Raw genomic sequence first — 26243 nt, 5'->3', positions numbered from 1 at the left:
GCGCATATCCAAAAAGCTTTTCTTTTGGGCATGCATCTCTACCCCAGCCTTACAAACTGTTGGTGAGTTGTTTTAGGCACAGTGTATCCATGACAACACACAGAGCGGACTATAAACGGACAAGATACCTGTGTACGTGCTGTATACATACCCAAAGTATGCTAATAAAACCTGAATAATATCAACATATCCCACGTCTTCATCAGAAAATGCTTCACTCGTAATAATGCCTACACTGTTTACATGACTTGTACTGAATTTGCAATATTGTCATAATTGAAATATTAGTGTGCATGTAAACATACACAGTGATTATATTACCCCATGTGGTAGCTATTACAGATCCTGTATTACTACCAGCATGACAACAAAATGATTTCAATCTGAACATCAGAACAAAATGGACACAAGACACACAAAGTATTTATTAACAAGTACACAAGTGAATTTTATTAATGCAAGCAAATTTGATCATACAGGTCAAATAAGCCACTTCAAGCTGTTGGCACATGAATGTACAAAACATATTCAATTTAAAGCCTGCTACTAAGCATTCGTAGTGAAAGTACAAAAGACTAATACGAGGGGAAAGCTGAAAGCATCTTTTCAGATCATTACAGAGTAAGCAATGTTGGTACAAGTATTAGTTTTAAGACATGGTTGAGAGCTCATCACAAACTAAATAGACACAACTCAAAGACTACAGTCTCTAATATCAGTAGCATAACGCGGTAAGCGTGGGAGGTTTAGTTACTGCACATATAAACAAAGGGTTGATCCAGCAAGACAGTCAACAGTGTAAAAATAAAGAAGTGAAATAAAGTAACTTTTGAGTCAATAAGACTATATTAATGCATGTCCATGCCACGAAAAACATCTAAATTCACAGTCTTTACTAACAGTACAGTTATCCAACTTTGAGTTGAACACCAATGCGCTTACATCTAGAGAGAGCACAGAAATGGTCAAATAAGTGCATGAAACTAGCTTTTAGGAACACTGACAAAAAACAAATTTTGCCAGGCAATGAGCTGACAGGCCACCTTTTAAAGTGGTATGGCATCAGGATGTGTAAGCAATACAGTTACTGTCATGAACAAAATTACTGTGACACACACTTTTCTCACATCTGATAATTCACCAAGGAGTGCCATTACACCAACAACTGTCAGGGTTTCTTTTCGGTCAGGACAGATAAGATGCAGAGTGGATCGACCCACGGTGACCTCTTCTTATTCTCACATGAACTGTCCTTAAATGTCAGTGCTTAACATATAGGTATGCTTTGATATATCAGTATATACAGTGCAGAGTTCTGCAAAAAACAGGAGTTTAGTATTTATAAAGTTTCACTTTTAAGAAATTAAAAAAGGGGTTATGAAAGCATGTTTGCATGTGCTTTTTGTGGCTCATGATTCAAAAACAATGGAATCATTCACAGTCCTAAAATACATGTAATTGGCAAGATGATCATAAAATAACCCACGATTTATCTTTAATTGACTCATCTTTGATATCCATCAAAGTCATTGTTTCCTGTTTAACAGGCTTGGCACATCTAGCAAATATTTGATTAACTCTAATGATTTGGTATTTATTAGTGTGTCGTCTTGCTTCGTATAACTTCAAATAGAAAAACAGATTGAATTACTTTCATGTGAAAGCGGTTTTAATCCCTGGGAATACTGGTATGACAAAGGCTTCTAATGCGTCATGGTTGCATTGTGTGAGATTTAAAATATTTTCAAAACTAACCACCCGTTCACATACAGTACATAGTTTTTGAACATGAAATCTCCAGACACACGACATGAGAAATGTGCTTGAAAACCCTTTTTAAGCCCCTGTTGACCCCCTCAGAAATCAGCAAAAATAAATTATGCACGAGAGCAAAATGACACGTCGCATCAAATAAAAAAATAAGAAAAATAAAACAACTATACGCAAATTATTCAAAGAAAAAAAAAACAAAACTGAAATACTACTGCTACTTCTGATTCTACCGACTACACTAGAACTACTGTCAGCACTGAACGACTTGTATCAAGAATAATATAACTGCCATAATGAGAATCATAACACCATCCATGAGAGAGGTAAAGGGGCTTTTTTTTCATCTGAAATGCTGTTTGTGACTGAGGAGGTTTGTGTGATGTCCCCCCCTCCCCAGACCACATTGTCATATGACGCACCAGTGACATCAGCAGTGGCGAGGGCCCTAGGCGCCATCCGCCCCCCCTCGGGAGGGGATGGTAGAGAGACAGATAGAAAGACAGAAGAGAGAGAGAGGGAGAGAGGCCGGAGTGGCAGGGCCAGGCCTCACGCTGGTCTTTATGTGTAGGCGTTGAGACGCTCCTTGGAGCGAGTGGAGTGGATGTCGTGAAGTTCCTGCTCCTCCTTTGACTTGATGTCCTCGTACTTCTGCATCCGGCAGGCGTCTTTCACGTAGGCCCAGTTGGCAGAAAGCACCATCAAGTAGTGGATCTGTGAGATGTGGAAAATTATCCAGACGTAAGGAGCGTGCTAGTTTGGTACAGACCCCATCAGATAATCACATTGCAAAAACTACAAGTCGGCCTGCTGAAGACTCTGCACACCTACTGTTGATGCACTGGTGAAGGTTATAAGGTGCCAGGTGTCAGATGTTGGGAGCAAGTTAAATAGTGAATAACTTCTTCACGTGAAATACTGCTTCAGAGGCTTTTCCACCCTGACCAGCATACCTCCGTTGGTGCTAAAACAACTGTCCTATTGATTAAATGCAAAAATCCCTGAAGAATTTATACTGGTCTGGCCCACTTGAGATAAATTTGGGCTGTTTGTAGCTCATGAACTCAAACCAGTTTGACACTCCTGACAATGCAATGAATAGACTTGTAAAGCTTATTTGGGGAGACTGGCCCTTTACATTAAGGAGGACATTTCTATTAATCCAGCAGGTGGCAGCATAATGATAAATATTTTCTTGGACCTGCGTTACCATGGCAGCTGAGACTATAATGAATGTATTGTGCTTTAATGACTGAGGTTGTAACACAGCTTGTCTTTCCACAAGGAATGACAGTTTCATAGCTGCTCTGCTTGTTGTTTCTGATATGCAGAAAGACTCATTAAGTGACTAATTTTGATGATTTTTTTTTTATTGCACTAATTGTGTTTTTGGCTTTGAAGCTGTTTTGAGGGCAGCTCATTATGGGGGATGCATCAGTTGTATCTGCTGTGATGATTTTTCGCCGCCATCAGAGAGTAGGGGGGAAAGAGCCCATCCACAATTTGCAGCATCATCCCTGAATAGCAAACACTAGCAATAGCAAACAGTGTTTCTCAGAAAATGGCTCCTCACAAATTACTGAGTGATGTTTGCAACAATCTCAGAGCCTTTCTTCTCCCTGTTTCCATGACAACGGCATGACATGCCTGGCGCCTCCGTAAGAGGGAGGGAGACAAACCCTGTCTTTTTCACTGCGCCAAAATGCCTTCTCTCCCATCTATAGCCATCCTCTCACAGGCTAGAAACCAGCCCCAACAAAGCACAGCTGTTTCCACAGTGTCTCCCACTATTATGTTTAACTTAAAAACTGATGATCTCCTACCATTGCAGAAATTATTTGCCGATGCCAAAGCAAAATCTGTCCCTTCATGAAGAATGTAAGATGCTGCATTAGTTAAAAAGAAAAAAAAAACCCTCCAGAATAAGTCCCATCTTATGCATCTGCATTTAAAAATACATAAATGTTTTTTTCTGTATTGTGGTTTTTTTCTGGATTTTAAGTCATGTTTAGAGTTATTTATTTATTTTCCATTCCTTAGGAGAGAAGTTTTATTTGTGTCTCACCATGGCAATAACAGCAGCTCCTGCTCCAGCGAGGGCACAGATGAACAGGTGGAACGTCATATCCAGCTGTAGTAAAAACAAATCACAGCACATTTTACTCTTCAAGGTGTGGTGGACGTCTCCGCCAATCAAAATCCTGCTTGAAAATGCACTTTTTTACATCCATAAACCCACATGATGATGAACTACTTTATCATTTTGTATTTGTGAAACGTTTCAGTCGGATGTAGAGTGTTGTGGTGTCAGGCGGCTTTAGAGTCTGAGCAATATTCACGATTAGCTGTTGTTGGTTTGTACGGTCAGTGTAGATTCTGTTGACATGGTGTTACTAAGTGACTGTATATGATGAAAACACATTTCCTCTTCCTCCCACTGTACAAAAATGAAGCCAAAATATCCTGGATATGGGTGCTGCCATCTTGTGCTGGTGACATCATTTGATGCCATAGTCTGTGTAGTCGCTAACAGTGCATGGAGATCTGTTATTGAGTTCCCGCCCATGTATACACCCATCAGACCCATTCATGAGCAGCTCCATTGATTGCAAGCACACTGATTGACATTCACAGTTATCAATCATGACATCACACCACTTTTTTTTATAGCATTAGGTAACAAATTAAAGCCAAACTTATCAGCAAAATGAACACTTAAACATCAGCATTATAAGAACAACCAAAAATGACAAAAGCCGTCTTTGGGAAACTTTCATTTAACTTATACTGCAGCCAGCCATCAGGGGGCGATAAAGATGTTTTGGCTTCACTTTTGAGAAGCTGTCATGTCCTCCATCTTTACATACAGTCTATGGTGTTACTCAGACTTTTATTTACATGAGTAATGCATGTGTTACTGTGAGTAACCACAGTATGTTCATTCACACTATAGGCTGTCAGGGAAACCTTATTTACAGCCCTCTGGTCATCTAATGTTTGTTACTATCTGCATCTGAGCAGCTCAACCATAGCAGCTGAGAAGTGTGCCCTGCTCAAGGGAACCTAGGCAGTAGTTTTGTGGTTTAAGTGATATATGTGTTTGGTTTATCTTTTGGCTCGTAGTGAGCGGCCTGAGATCTTTCCAATGACACTTCCAACTGTCCCTTTGTTGGCATTCAAACTGGCAAACTTTTCATAATGATGTATCTCATTTATATATGATTAAAACATATTTATCGTGAATTTATGAGCAAAATTATGTGTAATTCATAGTAATTAGTAACATAGCTTGATACTTGGATATTGCTTTCACCTTACCTCGTTGGATTCACACATCTTGTAGAATTTCTCTGATCCAGCACACACTGTTTTGGCCTCAGCAATTGGCACAATACCTGAAATACATAAGTAAAAAATGAATAAAGCATGTTCTGGAAACTTGTGTGTTACAAAATGTAGACAAAAAACACACAACAACAGAGTGCAAAAAGTATTCATATGTACAATTTAAGACTTAAGACTTGATACACACAACGTCACACACGAGCAAAGCGTAGGCCTCTAATATGATGGTGGCAGCTGAAATGATTGTTGACACAGAGGCGGTATTCGTGGCCGCTGGTGGCTAATGGACTGAAAGATGTGGCACTAATTAAAAATAATGAGGCAGCCATATAAGCTACTTATATGATGGACCTTTATCCCAGCTTAACATAACGTTATTACTGATCATTAAGTTTTTCAGGACAGTAATTTGAGGAGTAGAAGTGGGTCTAATATATTGTATATGTAAAAAAGAAAAGAAGATAACATCACCTGCAAACTGGGTCACGTATTTTATCTCAGAAGTGGCTTATTTAATATGATTAATTTCCTTATATGCAGAAATATTTAATAAAATAAATTAGGTGTGACAGTTATCCCAGATATTTAAATTCCTGTGCAGTAAATGTGTTCTGTTATTTTCCAAAGTATAATTCTACTCACCATCACATATCCATAACTTTAATAGCGGCCTTATGCTCACAGAATATAAAGAAACATTTTTTTTATACTACTATGCTTGTTCAATAAACTTTGAAGTTTGCTTGATGAGTCAGGAAAGAGCAACCTTACCATGAAGCCAAGAGAACAGAAGCAACTGAGACAGTACAGCATAGAAGAGAGAAGTGTTTGGCAGCGAGGACACAGAATATTAATTCTTACCATACTGGCGTGGGTCCAGGCAGAGTGTGGCCCCCTCCAGTACGGTGGCATTTTGGCAAATATTCCAGATGTTGAAATAAATAAAGACGGGGAGGGAGGTGAAAGCAGTCACTCCGAGCCAAGCCAGCATGAAGATGTATGTCAGCATGATGAACTGCAACAGCAACAGAGGAACACAGATCACATTTAGATACTGTGTCCATTAGCAGTTGTAATGTGATTTATGTAAGACTGACTTTCTCTGTTTTCAAGTTAAATTATGTCAGTGATGTTTTCTGCATCCTGAAACACTACTAGAATGATTTTGGGTTATGTTAGAGGGCATTATGGAAGGACATCTGGGTCTTGAGGGATACAAATTGTGTAGTGTGACTGCGTGACCCTTAAGGTGCTCCCAAGCCACCGCTTAATCATTTCTAGCAACCACTCTTATTTTAGTTTGGAGATTTCCATGGGCACAAGGTTATTACATACAAACTTAATGACCCCAGTGACCACAAATACCACAGCACAGCTCATTTCCTTTGCCTCCCTGTGGAGCTTCAGATTTGCTAAACAATTATATCCCAGAGATAATCTTGTTAGGATGGCTGCAGGCCCTCTGATATGCTTCGTGTGAGAGTGTTCCTAATTTTTTATTGTTATGGCAGAAGGCTGTGATAAAATAATTTTGATAAATGTTTTTAATGCATTTTAGAGCACTTCAGATGTGACACTTACGCTATTAGGAATTTATTTTTTGAGAGAATCTACACAGCTGCATGGAGATTGAGAAATCTATTAGTGCACAGAGGCATTACTGTATGTGTGGCTGCCAGATTTTAAGGGAAGTGACTAAATACATTATTTGAGAAAGCACAGATAATGTGGTGGAAACAGATATTAGTTATACCTGAAGTTGCTCATTATCATTCGGGGGGAAAAAAAAAAAAAAAGGTGGCAGGCGCACTATGCTGCAATGTTTCTGTAAATTACCAATAGCTTGGAACGCTGCTTTGTCACTTTATGACCCGCCCGCCCAAACTCGTGATATTGTCTGTAAGTTTTCTTGAACTGTACTGGACGCCGCACCTGAGTTGACCCATGGCACACCTCATAGTTCTCGGCTATCATTCGGGGAAACTCAGGAATAGCAGAAAACAAAACCTTGGTGTGGCAGTTAGATTTTTTTCAAAGCCCTGCAGCCTATACTTAAAAATGAAGCGTAAAACCTGTAATTTTTAGCTGTAGTCTCTGTTCATTTTTCTCCATAACTCAGTCAGAATATAAATGAATGCAAACGCAGCATCATTGGAATTAAAGAATATACTCCTGAAGTGAAAGATGTATCTTCTATATAAGAGAGATGAGGAGTAGGCTACAGTATGAAGATGTGGACATAATGTTTTATAAATAATTATATGCCAGTATTAACTAATTTTGATGCTTTGAAGGCACAACAAATGCATTACCCATGAAAGTTATGTTAGAAAATACAGCATTTGCCCAATTTAACAGGTTTAACTTCTTGTCTTCTATCTGAAGATGTAGACAGATAATTTTGCTGATAGAACAGATAACAGTACTATTCGGACGGGATTAGTTTTACATAGGGATGCGGACTAATGTCAATTTACCACAGGATGTCTGTAATATAAATGTCCGATTCGCACGGGACAAGAAATCTCCATAATTCTACCAGAGACAGGAGTGGTAACTCGGTTTGCGTCCTGGCATCACCTCCCTGTTGGCATGTGCGTGCTACGTTGCTTCCTGTAAGCATCAGCTGAAGGATAATAATTAATGATTAACCCAATATGAAATATTGCCCATGATCAGGATTGTGTGTACACAATGGTTAGCAATATGGATGGAGACCAGAAGTCTCGTGGCTCTGAAAAGTGCTTTCTTCTCGACCTTTTTGATTGGTCTCCCACATAGGGCTATGCGATCATTAGAAGAACGTCCACTATCACGACTGCCGACAACACCCAATGCTTCTTCAAGCGCCTCCATCATTGGAAAAAACGCAGAAAACTAGTTGTAAACGCGGAAAAATGGTTGTAAACAAGACGTGACGAAATATTTACTTACATTTTTACAGAGGATCGCGTTCGCACAGGATTAATATTACTCAAGGTGTTTTCTCTGGACCGTTTTACAGAAGGTAAAAGTTGCCGTAATTTTTACTGACATCCGTAATGAGTACAGACATGGCACGTTCGGACGGGACTAAAATCCCTGGTAATAATTACTTTACCCCACGTCTCCACGTTAAACTAATCCCGTCCGAATAGAGCTAAAGAGACAGATAATTGAGTCTTTGTACACTTCTACTGATTTGTCATGCTTTCTCAATTCCTACATGTTCAACATACAAAAATGACTTGTAATTAGCTGAAGTAATAATCCATGATATTGAATTAACATTTGATATTGAATTAACCTGTTAAAGATGACTGTAGCGGGTATATAAAATCTGATGCATGTTGCTGTACTTTCTGTTGAAAACATCTGACCATGTTGGGATAAAGTTATTTGTTAACACCAAGAGCTGGATGCATAGCATAAGCAGTGATTGCCAGTATGATTGAAAAAAGACTCACAGAAGCTGACTCAGCCTTCGAGGATACTCCCTGATATTTACACTGTTTGATTACCAAGTGATTCCTTGAAGTGGAGCAACTAAAATATAAGCTAAATTTGACTTTTTATATGCACTAGAATGTGAGTCCTACCCAAGCGCTGACGCAGCGTCCACAGGTGGTGATCTTGAAGTCTCCATACAGGTCTTTAATGGCTCCACTGGTGAAGAAGCCCTCCACCATCAGCAGGATACCATAGACGAAGAAGGCTGAAGCGATGCCGTAGATCACGTACTTGATAATGTCAATCCTGGAGAACGAATAGAGAACCACTGAAAACATCCATGACAACACAATGTTACACTTTGTTCTCTAAAATAACAAGTCTTTAGGTGAAATTGACACAAGACCGTGAGATTTATTCTCTCCTTTTGCTTTAGTGGCATAGATAATATAGATGCTGTATTGTTCTAAAGCAAAAATGTGATTAATTAAATGCAGTGTGGAAAATGCAGGATGCGTAAAAGAGCACATATTAATTTTTCCCTTGTGGCTATGCACATTGCCAATTCTTTAGGGTCAATAATGTTCCTTTAACATTAAGTAACCCTTGAATCACTCACATGGTGAAGACGTCCAGTGCATCCACAGGGCTCCGCACCACCTCAAAGTAGTTCTGGAGGATGGTGACAGTGCCAGACAGGGCCTCATGTCCGCAGCCGCAGAACAGAGCCACGCCCGCGTACAGCAAGATGGTGGCTATAAGAGATGGGTATGGGATCCCGCCCAGGCATTTGATGCAGCATTCAAGGCATCCTAAAGACACAAAGAGATTAAAAGTAATCAACTATTAGTCAACAAAGACAGAAAAGGACTTGTCACAGAAAATCCAGGATGGGTGGAAATTTCTGCGGGGTGCACTGTGACACAAAGTAAGACAGGGTCCTTACTCTTTTGCTAAATTTTGAATAATTCAGCTTAACTTTGCCGATGGGCGAACACACTGTCCTGCTTTTTAAGTTTTGAGAACTTCAAACATTCAAACCACAGTTGGGGGGCAGCCCTGCATGCGTGCATGAACAAAATACAATAACGTGACACAGCTGGACTACAGACTCTAGCATTTAAAGCCACAAAATGGAGATATTTAACAGCCACTTTCACTTTATCTATGCAGCAATCCGGCCTCACATTTTCCCTGTATTCTTGTTTTGTGCAGCATATTCGTTCTGTCAGTTACCCAGCCCTACAGAGGATGCTGACATTTCATTCAGCACTAAAAACTCAGCCTGAGCTTTACATAGTGATCCTGACCTTTAACCCCATTCTTCTTTGCCCGGCTTCCTGTCCCCTGGGGCCCTTAAGGTGAGTAATCGCTGCTCGGCTCCAACTTCAATCTCCTGTTGCACAGATTGCTCACAGAGAAGCTGAGTCTGTAAATACTTGTGCATGCGAGTGTGTCTGTATGAATTGCTTAGATTTATGAGGCTCTCCCCGCTGTGCTTGTGTATTAGTGTGTTTTTAGGTACTGAGTCTGCCATTTCTCAGAGTAACAATAGCAGAAGTGGAGTTTATTTCCTGTGGAAGCACAGAACAAAACCAGACTTCATAGGGTCTTGCAGTGCATTGCAGTATATTAACCACACTGACACAGTATCCACAGAGCCCAGCCCCCTCTGAATTGATTTGTAACTCTTCATTTAAAGCTGTACCACAATGGAGAGCAGCTCTGTAAATATGCATAACTGTCTGAAGTCCAAATCAATACACGCATGTGAAATGCACAAATGTAATTCTGTGTTCATGGAAAAGGAAAATTCCTCTTGATCAGTTACATCACTATCACGGCCCGTGATTCAATTCATCTGCATTCACACGGCCGCACTCGCCTCAGAAAAGAGACTCCGTGACAGCTCAGTCAGTTTTCATTCTCAGTTGTAGAGATGATGAAGAGATTCCAGGATTGTTCATCAAGGATGTTTTTAGCAGTGTCTCTTTTGTGGTTATCTCGCTGTCTTCACCTGTGTTACAAAGCAGGAGCCTGAGCAAATATCCCTCCTCCTCTTCCTCCTTGTCCTCCTCCCCAACTCTCTGCTCCTGACTCTGATCGAAACCTGAGCGGAATACCAAGTAGCTGGTCCGCCTGCTGGGCTGTACCGAGCACTCAGACGCTTGGTGCAGCTCCGACCCTCGCCCAGGCTTGCCTAGATTTTCTGCATCCTTGCTGATGTAATCCAGTGTTAGACTGTAGAAAGTCTATTCTCCTTTATTTTGAACCTCTTTTGTCCAGGAAAGGTTTGCTGAGAATATATGTGGTGTTTCCCAATAGCATCTGCAGCTTTTTGCAATTAAAATCCACCCAGGTCAGCTACATACATATAAGGACCTCAGCTGAAATAATCACGATTTAGATTATTTGTGCTTCGATTCCCTGTTTCTAGTCTCTGTTTGTGCATGTTCACTTAGATGGGAACATGCCCAATTTATGACAGAGTGCATTGTTAAACAGGAGGTACTTGTCTGGTGAGGCGGGTTCTCTGTAGGTTTTCATCTAGAGGAACAGGGCAGGGTTGCTGTGACAGCACCTGTTAGCTGTTTACAACAATCCGGTGTCATCACTGCCTTGGTATTGCTCCATCACACCTTCTCTCCCAGCTCAGGGGGAGGGGACATTAGCTGGCAAGGGACATGAAATTCAGGAGACGCCTCACCTTTGGTGTCTTTTAGACTATCAGGTACTGACAGGGCCATCTGACATCCACTCCCAGGCGCTTTCACACCAATTCACACCTCAATTCATGTGACTCTGTCAACCTGCGGTAGGTTTAAATGGCTGGGGCTGCCTGTCTGCCAGTAAAACTGGTCCTGCCTCTTGGATGAGTAGTGAAACAACTTTGAATCTACAGTTAAAGTCCAGTTGATAGTGTAGTTTTGGTGGTTAAAACGGAAAATAGGAATCCAAATTAACTTTATTCCCTACCTGCTAACGTGGCAGGCAAGGATTTTTTTCTTCGTCTGCCACTCTGGAATTTTATTTTTCAGTGTTTGCACTCATAACATTTAATCATTCAAACATCATTTAACTTGAAGAATGATGTCATTCAGTGTTTGACATGCAGTATGTACATATTGAATATTACATGCATGATAAATTCCAGTGTTTGAATTACACCAGGCATGGAAGGGTTCTGTACATGCATGCGCCTGGCCATGTGCAAAAGTATACTATCAGCACATTTCAGGTCATACAGAGAATATTTAGCATGGCAAGATATATTACACGCTGCTGCTTTTAAATTGTTGTCTGTGGTCGGAAGCACAGGGGAGCTATCAGCTCATCCACTGTCACTTGATCATCTTGCTTGACCATGCACTTGCTATGAACTGAGCTCTTTCTGTGTGTGTGAGAAAACTTGTGAAGATGATACAGGAACAGTGCGACTTTTTATTGATGGTTACTGGTTAGAAATTGGTGAACTTCAACTGTCAGTCAAACCCAGTAGCAGTTGTGAGTGACTTTCAAATATGTAGCTTTGTCCACTGCTATGCTAACCTTCTGTAGGGCGTTTTCCTCTCTGCCAAAGTTGTGGATTGGCTGGCGATTTCACAATAGTTTGTATAAAATAATGGATGTAGCTACCATAGCGTCACTCATTGGTTTGTGGACTCCCTTATCGAAGCCTCAAGTTGGGCATTTGAAGCCAGAAGTGACCATGTTTGGACGAGAGGTCGTAGCTGTGGAGGAGTGAGGGGTGGATCTGAGTTAGAGTGTGGTGAAGCCTGGCAGACAGCCTGACACTCAAGTGGTGACGCCCTTTAAATATGTGTAACTTTAACCCGCAATGAAATGTAAATGGATGAGTTATATAAACATTCACTCCCCATACAGTTGTCACAAATGTTGATATTAGCTAAAGAGACCAAATCCGGTTTTGTACCAGGCTGTAAACATGTTTATTTCTGCTGTAAAGTTGGGCATTTTAAAGTGGGAGTCTGTGGGGTTTGACTTGCTTCTGGAGCCAGCCCCAAGTGGACACTCAAGAAACTGCAGCTTTTGGCACTTCTGCATTGGCTTCATTTTCAGTTCTGGAGGTTGCTGTTTGGATTTTACCTTCCACTGCCAACAATTTACTTGCATTTGGTGTGTGGTGGGTGCTCTTTTTGACCCTGATTCCCCCGTTAAGATAATTAGTTTCAGACAATTCATTGCATATTTATTTTGTCATTAAGTTTGATGTCCTAAAGTGCCCTCAGCTTGCCTTGGACAGCTCCCATAAACAGTGTGAATTTGTTGATTTTAATCACAGGCTGATTTATGTAAATTGTGTGCAAGTGTCATCATGCAGCAGTGGGTGATGAGTGTCTATTATTGTCTTTATTCAAAATGCACTATCTCTCTTATGCATTGCATTCTGGTCCGTTGAAGCTACAGTTAAAAGTATGCCTGAATTAAAAGGTATCAGATCAACTATATTTGGCCACTTATGCATGGAAATAAGAAAGTAAACATGACTGTAGCCATAAATACACGCTACAGTACCAATAGCCATTTCTTCAGTGTGTCTAGGAGTGAAAGTGATTCTGTCACCACCCCTCCCCTCAGACTCTTTATCTCGAGTTACCTTATCGTTTCAGGGAGCAGGCAGTGACAGGATTTATTGATGCAAGATGAGAGTGAGCAGTCCCATTTACCCTCCATGCTCTGGGTCAGTGTGCCTGTTTAAGTGAGTGTAAAAGATCAAACTGTCTAGTCATATAAACACTGAGCAAAACAGACAAGTGCACTATTAGGATGATTAAACATGGTAGATTTGCAGTGTTATTTTTGCTGTCATATGTGTCATATCATACAAGTATGTTACATGTGAGCAAAACCACCACCAACTTCAAACTCTCTAAAACAGCACTATTTACTGTAATACTGTCCAGTTACTTTCTGTATTTCTTTATTTTTTCACTGAAGTAAGATAAAAGTTCGAGCTCAAGATTTAAAAGAAGTGTAGAAAGGTTTCTTTTTTCAGACAATGAGTTTTTAAGGAGATGTAGTTTACCTTGACATGTTTTGACTGTCACTGCAGTCTTCTTCAGAAGCGTCATCTGACGTGCGTCATGATGTGTCTTTATTAGCTGGTAGTATCCCGGAGGTGTGACCAGCCTGGCAAATCGGATTGCCAGGCTGGTCACGCCCCCCGCCGCCCGGTGTTCTTTATTAGCTGGTAGTATCCTCTGGGATACTACCAGCTAATAAAGACACGTCATGACGCATGTCAGATGACGCTTCTGAAGAAGACTGCAGTGACAGTCGAAATATGTCAAGGTAAACTACATCTCCTTAAAAACTCATTGTCTGAAAAAAGAAACCTTTCTACACTGAATCTAATTTGAGTAGACAAAATGAACCTATTTACACTATTTAAAAAAAGTCTTACAGAAATCAGCTGGAGTAGAAGCAGTTACTACAGCCTTGCATGGTGAGCAAACATTTTTAGAGAACACTCATGTTTACTTTCACCCACCTTTGAGACATGCTGGTTAAATTTGGCGCTGTACTGTAGCTGTTGGGGGCCTGTGCTCTACACGAAGGGAAATGAGCAGTAATATAAATGATTTATGTCATGGCCTCAATCAAGGTTTATTACTCCTGCATTATTTACATATCTGCAGACGGATTAAACAAACCATAGCTGGCGTCTCGCTGCTCTTAATTTTAAATACATTTAACTTTTCCCCGATTTACAACAGCGGCACTCACATCAATAGTCAGGTGTCATTACTGCTTATTACAGACACAATTAACAGACCTGGTGGCTGGTTGGCATTCTAACAGACTGCGAGCTACAACAAAATAAGTCGTCTTTTGACTTGACTGAAAGGAAGTGTTGTTTCCATGGAAACTGTTGAAGATGGAGTTGCAGAGTAGGATGGGAGCATTAGTGAGTGGATGCAACAAGAGTGATGTTGTATTGATTGACTGCTTTTAATTTTGTGGACAGAAACTCCTCGGATCCAGTAAAGACAGGTGTATTAGGAAAGGGTAAATTAAAATGACCATGGCAAATGCAGGTTAAAATTAAAACTGAATAGTTTATATTGCTTCATGATCTAAAAGGAAAACATATGGAGACTAGAGTGGGTGTTAATGTAACATTCAGTTAAGACTGCTTTTAGTTTTGCATTCTCGCAAGTTTTCCAAAAAAGTGTTTGAAGCTATGACTGGACCACGCGATGATTGCTTTATGGCTGTTTTTATGACACAGTGTTTGACTGGCTGCTACACTGCATTAGGCAAAAAAACCCCTCCTCTCATACCAGCACATCCCCTCATTTCCTCTCTGTAACTCTTCATTGATCTTTACTGACTGCACATAGAGCTGGTGAAAAATGGCAAGTGGTGGTGCGAACTGACTCTGAGAGCTACTGGCTGCTTGATCCATAATTTAGAAGCGGCACAGTGCAGCAGAGCACAAGCCTCTCACATTCATTATTCATGCTTTCTGCTTAGCCCATTACCTGCGATGAAAATAAAAGATCCCCTGCTTGATGAGAAGCCGCAAGTATTTGAATTGATCGTGCTCACAGGTGTAGTAGCGTTTGTCTTTTGAAGTGCGGACCAACAGCATGTCAAGTCTGGACTAATTGACTTTGGCTAAGCTTATTTAAATGGCGAATGAAGAATCTTATGTGTGCTGTTGACTTGGTATTGGTCAAACAGGACAATATGGAGCTATTACAGTATTTGGCAAGGTATTGCTTTCATAGCAGAACAGGCAAAATGCATATTTACATTATTATAGTCTGGAGGCTCTCCTGACAGAAGTGAAGGTTGATGACTCTTAAAAATAGACAATTATTTTGAAGTAACACTCAGATTTAATTGCTTTTAGCTTCCTTTGTGTCTCAAAAAGAGATGGAACAACTAAGGACATTCTTTCCTCTGAGTGTTAATCAAATAAACAACACTTGCCAAAATTGGAAATCTGGCAACACAAGGATTAGTCTAATGAATTCTGAACAAAGAGACAGGATTTCAGGAGACGGCTGGGTTTTAGGTATTTTATCCTCCACACAAAAAAGCTCCTGTTTCCCAAAAAAAAAAAAAAAAAAAGTGAAGCCTACATGACCCCAAACGCTGAGGTCCAATCAACAGAAGGCATCTCCCTAATACAAAGAGAAAGGATGACCCCCTCCCAAGGCCCCTCCCACCTCCTACTTCTCCTCCATCTGTCAGTGTCATATCCGACAGGCAAAAGGGACACACACACACAAACACTCAGACACTCTTACTGACCCAGTCAACATTCTCATGAGGGATGAGGTTATATCCTTAAATAACACTTAGAGTGAAATGACGTCCTGCAAAGAAACGTGACTCTGACATCCGGGACACAGTTGGGGTTAATTAATGAGGGGTATGCTGCCCTTTTTAATGACTTGATGACATTCATTCATATTGATAATTATACTATTGCAATATGTTTTGCAATACTTTTTATCCTCTTTACACTAAAGTCCATCAGTTGCCACGTGCTTAGATTTGTATTATAATTTTTTTTTTTAATTACCAGCTCACAGCAGGTCTTGTGCATAGTGACTGAAGCAGTCAATGTACTGAGTAACTTGTTTATGGATTTCTTTTTTACCTTACATTTTCATCTGTAATCTGTTACAGGATCTGTTTACATGTCTTTGACACAAGCATAATTAAAGGTATACTTTGTGGGATTGTTGTGAACACACTTCAGGGAAAGTGAAAGTAAAAGCCAACCCCAGATTTACTTGAGTTTTGCACTTCATCTCACAGTATTTGCGTTTTTCTCGGCGCTGTGTCTATGATGATGCCTGCTGCACACTGTCTGGCACCTGTTTGCTGCTGTTTGTTTTTTTTATCAAGCCCCACCTGATCCTCAAATCAGTGGAATACACGCCCATGAACATTCTTAGAAAATAAAGACACAGGGCAGAGTCTCTGCAGAAAAATACACTGCCACATACTTCTAGTGGGTCATAAATGATGATTGAGAGTGATTATTTCTATATCAGTCTATACACTGTTTTTGAAGGTAAATTCTGCATAGTGTATCTATAAAATGTTCAAGAGCCACCAAAGATCTCTCAGATTTACCTCAAATAATACCAATATTCCATTTTCATTTTACTCACTGACCCTTCCATCAAGCTGACAGCATAATTTCTCTGCATGTAGGCTTAATTCTATAGTGCCTAATTGCACTCTCTTCAGCCATTATTCATGTTCAGTGGTGGAGACTCATTCTGTCTTTTCTCCTGAGTTGCTTTTCAAACATGTACAATACGCATGCCTATTATTCCATACTCTTAGTAGCAGCAGCAGCATGATCAAGCGAGTTCAGCTAAGATATGTGTGTCTGTGTGTGTCTGTTTCAGAAAATAACCCTCTAAACTTTAAACTTAAATTGACGCCAGACTTTTTGGCCTATCGGTAATTTGTTGAAGCCTCAATCAACCCCTCATCAACGATCGAGATGGGAGAGACAGAGAGAGAAAGTGAAACTGACAGGCAATGTTTACACCATGGGCTGTAAACACCTGCCCTCCCAGGATCGCAGAGAAAATATGTTTGCACTGGAATAAACTGTCAAACTGTGGGTTTCCAAACTGGCAGATTCGAGTTCATGTTGAAGCCAGCCGCAGCTTTTTTATATGAGAAAGCTCTCTTTTAAGGTTACAGTAAGATGCACTGGTATTAAACAAAGCTGCAAACGGTCCCCTTGTCATCCCACTATATATTTATGGCTGTCTTATCCTTTAGACATTTTTTTTACTTTGCTAGTTTGACTGAAATATTGCTAGACAATTAAATTGCAAAAGTTCTGGTTCCACACCAAAGTAATATTAGGTTGATTCTAAATAACTTCTGTTTTATGAATGATACCGGCCTGTAATGATTTTGTGTCTTTGTTGGTGCATTGATCTTTTCTTTTTAAAGAATACAGGCCTCACTTTTTATGCAGTTAAAGCCACAGAGAAAATTAATAAGATGCTGTGTTAGAGGAGGAAATGAAGGAAAATGCATAAAGGGGGTGACGGGAAAGAAAATGAAAATCTAATTCTATGTCTGGCGCATGTCGACTTCGCTCACACTGCAAGACATCTAATCAGACTCCAGTTTTACGCATTCAACTAGCAGTTATTAGTTCCTTGTTACCAGAGGAGTTTTGTATGGGGGTGGGGTGGCAGTGAGCCCGGTCCTGGAGAGAGAGATCTCAGAGGGGGGATGGTGTGTCTGTGTCAGTCTGAGAGTAATGGGTGAATACATGTCTCGTTGCTTTCCTATATTTAATGCGCAGCCCCCCTTCCCCTGAAGCGAGCAGGTTTTTTTTTTCCAGCTCCCGCACGCCCCCATCTCCTCTGCGCATGTTTAATCAACCAGTATGGTTGCCATGTCAACCGCAGCGCAAAATCTGAGAATAGACCGGGTACTTCAGAGCCATGACCCACTTACTGTATGTCAACAAATTCAGTGGGACAATAGTGACTGAGACACATTACGCAGATAACCCCTCTGGGCAAAAAAGGGACGTTACAGGCCAGGTCCAAAAGCCCAACCACTGATTTCCTCTCTTTCTTTTTCACTGAGAGATAGAAGAGGCTGAACATAACTGCGTGACTGCCGAGCAGGGACGGGTCTTTTGTATGTGCTGAGTTCACTCCAGGAACTGAGGAGCAAATGTCAGAAACTCAGGAGAAGAGACAAGGGTTGTTCTTTTACTTTCAATTTGTACGTTTTAGGCGTGCAGATGGGTGAAATCAGCTTAAATGTCTTGATCATCAACATTATAGGCAGCAGGCACCAAGGGGTGCAGGGATTTAAGTCACGGCCTTCAAACAATAGAACATAATAAAAGCCTGTCTGCAGTGTGTAAATGAATGTGACATCAATCTGTACAGTTGCATTTAATTTTATATTTGTCTCCAAATGCACTCTACTTTGAATTACCTAAATATTTCAGCTTGATCGAAGTGTACTAACTTAAATTATATTTTAAATGTCATTGTATCTTTGAAATAAGCCCAAACAATAACGAAAACCTTTTATTGGCTTAACCAGCATGAAACACACTTAACATACAGTATAAATAACTATATATATTGTAGAATTAAAATAATACAGTATAAAGTCACTATCGTGTTGTAGCTGCACTCATATTATGATTTTAAGATACTATCATTGCAAAAACCCAGTGAGGTTCATTAGGAGTGGTGTCAAAATTATGTTTTGAACACCTGCTACCCTGTATCTCAAAATCTATACTTGTGAGTCATTCCTGCCTGAACAATGAGAAAACCCTCAAAAGTTCTCCAGTAATAGCTTCAACAAATTTCAGAACAATTGGTGGAACTCCCATGACTTCTTCTGGGTTGGGGCAGGTTAAGATACAGAACAATGAGCGAGAGAGGGAGGGAGAGACAGGGGAGGAGAAACTTTATGTACTGCAGCATAGCCCAAACTCACTGAGCGCTGATGCTGTGCTCTGAGGTGAAGTTATTATGTCAGAGTGGTATAGAAGCTGTAAGGCGAGATGAATAACCTCACTGGATGACAGGAGAGCAACTACTTAGCAATGAAGGAATATAGTCATGAATGTATTACAAATAAATGATATTGTAAAACAAACAAACAATTGTATGCCATGTAAACACACCATGGTGATGAGTAAATAATCGTGGTCATGTATACTGACCAAACTCAGGCCCCATGGAAGTGTACCAGACTTTGAAACCAATAGTAGCTAAACTGTATCTACAACTTCCAGGTCCATCATATGATGCCGTCATTCCCAAAAAGCCTTTTCTCCTTAGACTTACATTAAAAAGAGACATCTGTAAATCAGACACAATCACCGTGAAATGACTCATTTTACAATCAGGATTTGATCCAATGGATCTTCTAACATTTCAAAAGTCTAGACAAGCCACACAGTTAAATAATTTTATCCCCCTCAAGTCAGTGGAGGGTTAAATCAGAGGTTAACCTCTCAGCCGCCAAGTCTGTAGTGTAGCTGCACTATGAGCCCAATGATAGAGACGATCTAGGTAATTGTATACCTTGGAAGTCAATCTTTTTTGGCGTCATGTGCCATTGAGCAGCTTTCATTGGAATTAATGGGACCCCGCCTCTAACGCTGTATCCAGTTCTCTTCATATATCCATGATCTATCCACATTTATGTAAAGCAGCCTCTTGTGAATAGGGTTGGGTATCATTTGGATATTAACGACTTTGCTTATCAATTCTAGCTCTTAATGATTATCAATTCTGATTCTTTGAGGGGCAGGGTCAAAACAGGTCACATAATTATTTCACCAAATATCACCCATCAAAACTTGTTCATAAAAACTTTGACACAATTTATATTCACATTTCACTTCATACAGTTTATGGAACTTGTACACCAATTTAACACTGTTAAATGTGGTTGCTGTTTTAAATAAATCCAACATGTTGGGTCAGTAAGTACAATCAGCCAGTTGCCCGATTGGGCCAGTGCTTTAAAAATCTTAATGGGATGAGAATAAAAACTGGTGTTATGAGTGTATAGCTCAGTGCATGTGTGTGTCGCGAGTGTGTGGTTGAGGGAGAGAGAGATGTGCGTGCACTGACAGCAAACAGGTGTTGGTGATCAGAGCAGAAAGAAAACCTGCGGTCCCTGGCGCATGGCTTTATGTGTTTGCAACTCTTAACTCTCTAACAAAACCAAACCAAAATGTATCACTTTGTGCCGCGTCTTGTAGTCATGAAGAGCGGTATTATGTAGTTGTTTGGGAAACGATACGCATGTATTGCTTAATCATTCTTTTGTAATTGAAATTTTGGGGCCAGTTCTTAGTGTCTGACCCTACTTGTGAATACACCAGGCCTTAACTTCAGTACAAACTTGATATTTATCATGGGAGCTTTTAATTTTAAGTGCATGTAACTCAGCAAACCATTAAATTATACAGCCTTATTGTTGTGCTTTGTATCTGCTGTCTTCATGTCATGTTATCTGACAAATTCTGTTGAGTTTTATGTAGATTGACAGTACAAAAAATATCAATGAGATTCTCATCATGTTCCATCTTGCCAAGTTAGTATCCTGATCAAACTGATCAAACAGAAGGACAAGTGGCGTCTTGCAGAGTAGATTCTTGGCTCAGGAAATGCTAACAGGTGTGGCTTTCTCAGTTTTTCCGCCCAGCGACAATTAACAACACCAGTGTGAACTGTCCCCAGAATATTTTTTGGTTAATTCTTAAAAAGAATTATCCATGCTCATTTGCACAACTTCTCTGCAAAACTTCAGTCGTTTCAGCTCTGTGTTCACATTAGCGGGAGCTGCTTTTTCAACTGTAGGGCGTTGGTTTGCTCCCCATCGCTGATGGGCCCCTGTGGCACATGGTGTGCACTGCTACATTTGGCTAGCAGCTGAAGTGAGCAGGGCCCACCTGGTGCATCTGACTCATAATGTGAGATTTGCAGCCTCAGAAGAGGAAGACAGAAGGGCATTAGCGTGCTGCGAGTGCACTCATTGACACCTACACCTTTTCCATGGTGGAAGTAACTATTTGCAGTTTATTCGGGTTAAATCAATTGGATTTTTATCATTAAAATGTTCAATTGTCTTTTAAGAGTGACATCAGTTTTTAATAGATAGTAAATACAGTATACGGTTGGCAATAAAAGCCCCTATAAATGTCAATGCAGAGTGTCCTCTCATGGGTAAACAATCTTGCGTGACATTCATAAGCTTTTAAAATTGTAATGGCTGAACAGAAATATTGTTGTAGTGCTTGTGTTTTAGAGACCTTTTGCTGTGGGCAATGTTTGTTTCTTCAATGTTCAGTGTTTCTGCCCAGCGTCCTAATTGATGGACTCTAGCTTGCTCTGGGCCAGCATCACAGCAACACAAGCCAGTCTGACTTTTTCATGCCATGACAGTATATTATTTGTTTCATTCTTTCTTTCTTCGCCTATTTATTAGCCTGTGTGTTATAATGTGAAAATGTAGAGCCTCAGATTCTGATTGCAGCTTACACCTCTGCTGAAAATGAGCAGCGACTCTTACAAACAGTTACAGATATTCACAGAATGATAGGCATGGAATCAAAGTGACAAGGAACAAAACCTGACAGGGCGGCTTTATTGTTCATCACGCTTCATCAGAGCAATCATTTCAATCATCTGTTGTCTTCTGTAACCAGAAAAGGAGCTGACAGTTGTCAAGTCCCACATGGTTAGGTGACCAGTGAGCCCTGCTACCTTCTAACATATCTATCTTAAATTCTACTACGCTTTAGCAGCCAATAAATCTCCTGTAATGTTGTTCTGTGATTGTTTTATAGCCTTGTAATAAATGGGGAGCTGTCTTTAAATCTCCTGATAGCGCTCATTTTTCAGCCACAGGGAAAGTATACACAACATTTCAAAGCCAGTAAAATCTTGTGAGATCGATTTGGCAACTACTTGTACCAAAGTACTTTTTTTTGTGTTAGTACTCCTGTTTAGGTCCAGTGTGTAGGATTTAGGGGGTGCATAATATCTATAACTCTGTTTTTCATAAGTGAATAAGCACCTGTAACTAAGAATTGTTGTCTTTTAATTACCTCAGAACTAGCTGTTTATATGTTCATACAGAGCTGTTCCTTTTCCACAGAGTAGGACCATTTGCGTTTTCGCCACACTGTAGGTCTCCTCCTTGTCACACAGGATAAGTTTCAGTTGGTTGCAATCTGAAATCTTACCACTAGCTGCCACCAAATCCTACACATTAGACTGTAAAGTGGAGTTAAATAACTGTTATTTAGGGAACTGTGGATTAACCTGTGAAGCATAACTAGTTAGAAAGTGGAATCTGTATCTCACCTTGTCACCTACTGAACTTGTAGTAAGGCCTCAGCTTTTAGAGGGCTTAAACACAACTTTGAATTGGTGCAATTGCACTCTCAAGATGTTTGTTAGCAAACTCTATCCACACTACGTTAATCTACAAGTGCTTAAAATCGTTGTGGCTAACCTGCAGTCTGTTACATAGGTGGGACCAAGTCACTGTTTTGCAAGTCACAAGTAAGTCTTAGGTCTTTGCACTCAAATCCCAAGTCAAGACAGGCTTGTCCTTTGTCAAATCCCAAGTCCTAAACTTAGAGTTTCAAGTCTAAAACAAGTCATAATGTAATACCAGGATTAAATTTACAGAAATTAGGGTTCCCTTTTAGCTCAGCATTAGCTCGATAACTATGTAAATATTAGGCTTGATTTACCGTTCTTAATTCAACTTCAAATGTCCAATGAAGTTTGAAGTTGTTGCGTCTTTGTCTTTTATTTAGACCGGCATGTGTTGCATACTGCAGTTTGTTTTTTTGGTGTCCACTGCTTAGTTTTTGTATGTGAACGAAATTATCTTTAGTATCATTTTTTCCAAATGGTGCTCTCCTGTGACTTGAGTCCACACCTCTGGTCTGTTGTGGTCACATCTAAGTTATGCTAAAAAAAGTTGGAAGCAAGTCTTTCGAGTCAGATGCTTAAAGAAAGAAATCAAAATTTTCCTTGTGTTTGTAGTGACATCTGAGCAGTGATTCATGGTGACATGTCACCTGGTGGCCATAGGGCTGTATGTGGCTGCATACATTTGTCAGGTGGCTGGACCAGATTAAATGTTGGCTTTTGAGGTAACAGGTTGGTCATTTACTTTTCAACAAATGCTTTGAATGGAGGGAATGTTTGCAGCACTATTCACACCAAACATCAGCCATAAAAACCCTGCACAGGATAGGTGGATTTTTTTTTCTTAATGTATCTAGCATTTTAGCCTGAACCTCTTTTCCCTGCTGCTTGAGTTTAAACTCAAAGCCACTCTAACCATGAAAGTTTATCAAGTGACCGAAAAACAATTACGTCACCTGTCCAAAATAAAGAAATAAAAAATTTGACGTTTTTCTTCTGCATCTGTGAAATGGCTCATGCTGATCAACTCTGACTGCACTTAAAAACAAAAATAAATCTGTAGCCCTCCATTTGAACATTTTAGAATATATTGAATATTCGGAGCCAAATGTAGGCTAACAGGGCTTGCAGTATATGAGTGTGCACTAACTCTTTACAAACCTGGCCCAAATGAATGGACGTGGTATAGGGAAATGCATGCACAGCTTGCATGGCTGCATCTTTCAGTTGGGTGAGCATTTGTGTTAGTGGCCAAGGCTGACAGATTTTGCTTTCTGAACAGCAATGCCCGAGTACACACCTAGTAATGGCGACCAACAAGTATCAGATCAAAATCTGTAAGGTTGGTGGTGCATATGCCAAACATTACAAATTGTCATGGAAACAGCGCCCTCATTAATGATCTTGCAGCAGTCTTGCCAAGCCCTTTAATCAACAGGGAGCCAAACAGAGTTTCTCCATAGCTACTGGATGTGCATTACATGTAGTCAGGCGTTATTCTCTCTCTGTTGTAGATGCTTGTTATAGTCTTCAAAACCTCTTACTTTCTCTTTCTTGCACTTTCACAGTCTCTCTTCCCTTGACTTGATCTTCTTCCACTCAATTTCTGTCACTCTTCCTCTGTACCTCTTTCTGTGTCTCTTCCTCCCACACTCTCAGACACAGTGAACTATTCTTGTGTTACTGAAATGTCATCAGCAGGAGTGGGTGAAGAGAGAATAGATAATGACTACACTTGGCCACTACCATGGCAACTGTTTCAGCTCATGTGTGTGCCTGTGAGGAGCACTAGGTTGCGGGGAGGAAAGGCGGGAGGGGGAAGAGAAACACAAACATATGAAGCCATGCCTGTCACATGAAGTAAATCTGAGAGGGGGTGAGACAAGGGAGGCAGAGACAAAGGTGTGTTCCACAGTGCATGACAACAGCATCCTGTCTGCCCATGTTTCACTTTAAGGTAGCTTTAGAAGCAACATCTTTATTCAAAATGTTGCAGTCCACTTGTAAACAAAAATATCCCCTCTCTGTCTTGCTTTTGTGGCTTCCAACTATACACTGAATCATTCATGCAAAGAAAAGGTGGTGGTGGTGGAGGGGGTGTGTGTGAAGTATAAATAGCAATTCCACTTTGCACAAAGCAAACACTGCCCCTCTTAAACGAAGGAAAGAAAACCCCTGCTCCTGCATCAAATCCACACTGAATGTCGCAAAACACTGCTGCAACATACAACGTCTGGGTATTTGGACACAAAAGACAGAACGTCAAAGCTGACGGATTAATGAGTGTAGAAGCTTGGGTTTGTTTCTTCACTCTCCGTGTTTCCCCTCTCAGCCATCACGACAGGCATGAAAGCCTTATCAAGCAAACAAAGAGGGTCCATCCCTCACCGAGGCGGTTCACACCCCTCTGACTACCCAAACAGCACATATAGACGTGCAGTCTTCAGTGGAGTGCTGACACTCAATGGACAAAGGAATTACCACAAACAGCTGCTCTCCTATTCATGAAGGGAAAGGCTAACATTTGTGCAATTGTCTCTGCAGAGGCACCGCTGGCATGTTGACAAAACACCCATGTCAGATTTACTTAAGGAAATCTCCCCCAAAAATGCAAAGAAACACTTTCTTACCTTTCTGGGTCTGTCCCTCATCCATGTCTTCTTCCATTGTGCAGATTCTCTTTTTAGAGCAACAAGAGATATGTAAAAGAAAATGCCTGTTTGGGCAGATTCAAAACCTTAGTTATTTTTAAGGGGTAGTCCACCAAGCAGTTGTGCTTTCTTTTCTTTCTTTCTCTCTCTCTGTCTCACTTTTCCACTTTCTCTAGATGCCCCTACTGACTGCTGAGATTGCCTGTCAGCTGTGGTTTCTGTCAAGCGTCTGGGCGATGTGAGGGATCACTGAGTCTTTGTGGTGCTGTCCATCGCGAGCTGCCGTGGCAAGTGCTGAAAACCTCCTTGGTCCCTGGTGGAGGGGGAGGAGAGGAGTAGAGGGGGGGTGGATGGAGCAGAGGGTGGTCTCAATGGAAGGCAGGAAAGTGCATATGTAATGGGGGGTATGCAGCTGAAGAGGCAGGTGTGTGAAAAAAGCAGAATTAAAACAGAACGCACCATAGGAATAGAGACTGAGCAGTGACTCTAGACCGTCTGACTGTCCCATGTTTAGACAAGAGTACTCATAAATGTGGGTCACCATTAATTCCAGGCCCACCCTAAACACCCCTCACTCTCGGACAGAATGGTAAAGCCCGTCGCCCCCCCTTGCGGCTGTGACTCTACTGCATTAACTCAACCTCTCCTTAAATAAGGGAGGGAGGGGGACATCTGATTTCAAAATGGGATTCTCCTAATCTTATTAGTCATACAGATTCAATTATACGATCACCAAGGAGGTGTCATTGATGTTTGTGTAGGCAGACACTGCATAAGCAAGATTTTGCCCACTTTTGGTGATTTTGAGATTTAAACTCTGAGATTATGTGGTCTACTCTGGGTTGAGTTTTTGCAGCTCATGGTTTTATGAAAGTCTTTGGACAGACAACGATTGCTTTTCTAATTCTCCAAAACTAAATTTTGGGTGGTAATATGCATTCATTCTTCAGTTTAATGCTTGAAAATGTTTTTACACTGCACAAGAAAACTTCCATGTTAGTAAATTTCATCACTAATATAATGCTGTGTATCTAGGAAGGTTGTGCAAATGTCTTGAGAAGAAAACCGCAAGGCAGCATTACAACTAATGCAA

The 26243-nt window shown here is 40.6% G+C and overlaps 1 protein-coding gene across 1 annotated transcript; it reads right to left on the bottom strand.

Moving 5' to 3' along the window:
• Positions 1–1876: 1876 nt before the first annotated feature.
• Positions 1877–25488, bottom strand: gpm6aa (glycoprotein M6Aa). The gene is made up of 7 exons (XM_049585153.1): positions 25130–25488; positions 9164–9356; positions 8694–8850; positions 5977–6130; positions 5089–5165; positions 3836–3901; positions 1877–2484 (listed from the first exon to the last, which is right to left on the bottom strand). Exons 1-7 carry the CDS (start codon positions 25164–25166, stop codon positions 2332–2334), a joined length of 837 nt encoding a protein of 278 aa, XP_049441110.1. The 5' UTR covers positions 25167–25488; the 3' UTR covers positions 1877–2331.
• Between the last annotated feature and the right edge of the window lie 755 nt (positions 25489–26243).

Source organism: Epinephelus fuscoguttatus, linkage group LG9, assembly GCF_011397635.1.
Source record: "Epinephelus fuscoguttatus linkage group LG9, E.fuscoguttatus.final_Chr_v1".
NCBI lineage: Eukaryota > Metazoa > Chordata > Actinopteri > Perciformes > Serranidae > Epinephelus > Epinephelus fuscoguttatus.
This window is presented reverse-complemented; position numbering and strand designations above follow the sequence as displayed.

Coding starts and splice junctions, on each gene's coding strand:
- gpm6aa (XM_049585153.1), bottom strand. CDS start 25,166: ATGGAAGAAGACATGGATGAGGGACAGACCCAGAAAG. Junction 6,131..8,693: donor GACGCTGCGTCAGCGCTTGG/GTAGGACTCACA, acceptor TTGCTGTTGCAG/TTCATCATGCTGACATACAT. Junction 3,902..5,088: donor AGATGTGTGAATCCAACGAG/GTAAGGTGAAAG, acceptor TTTTTACTACAG/CTGGATATGACGTTCCACCT.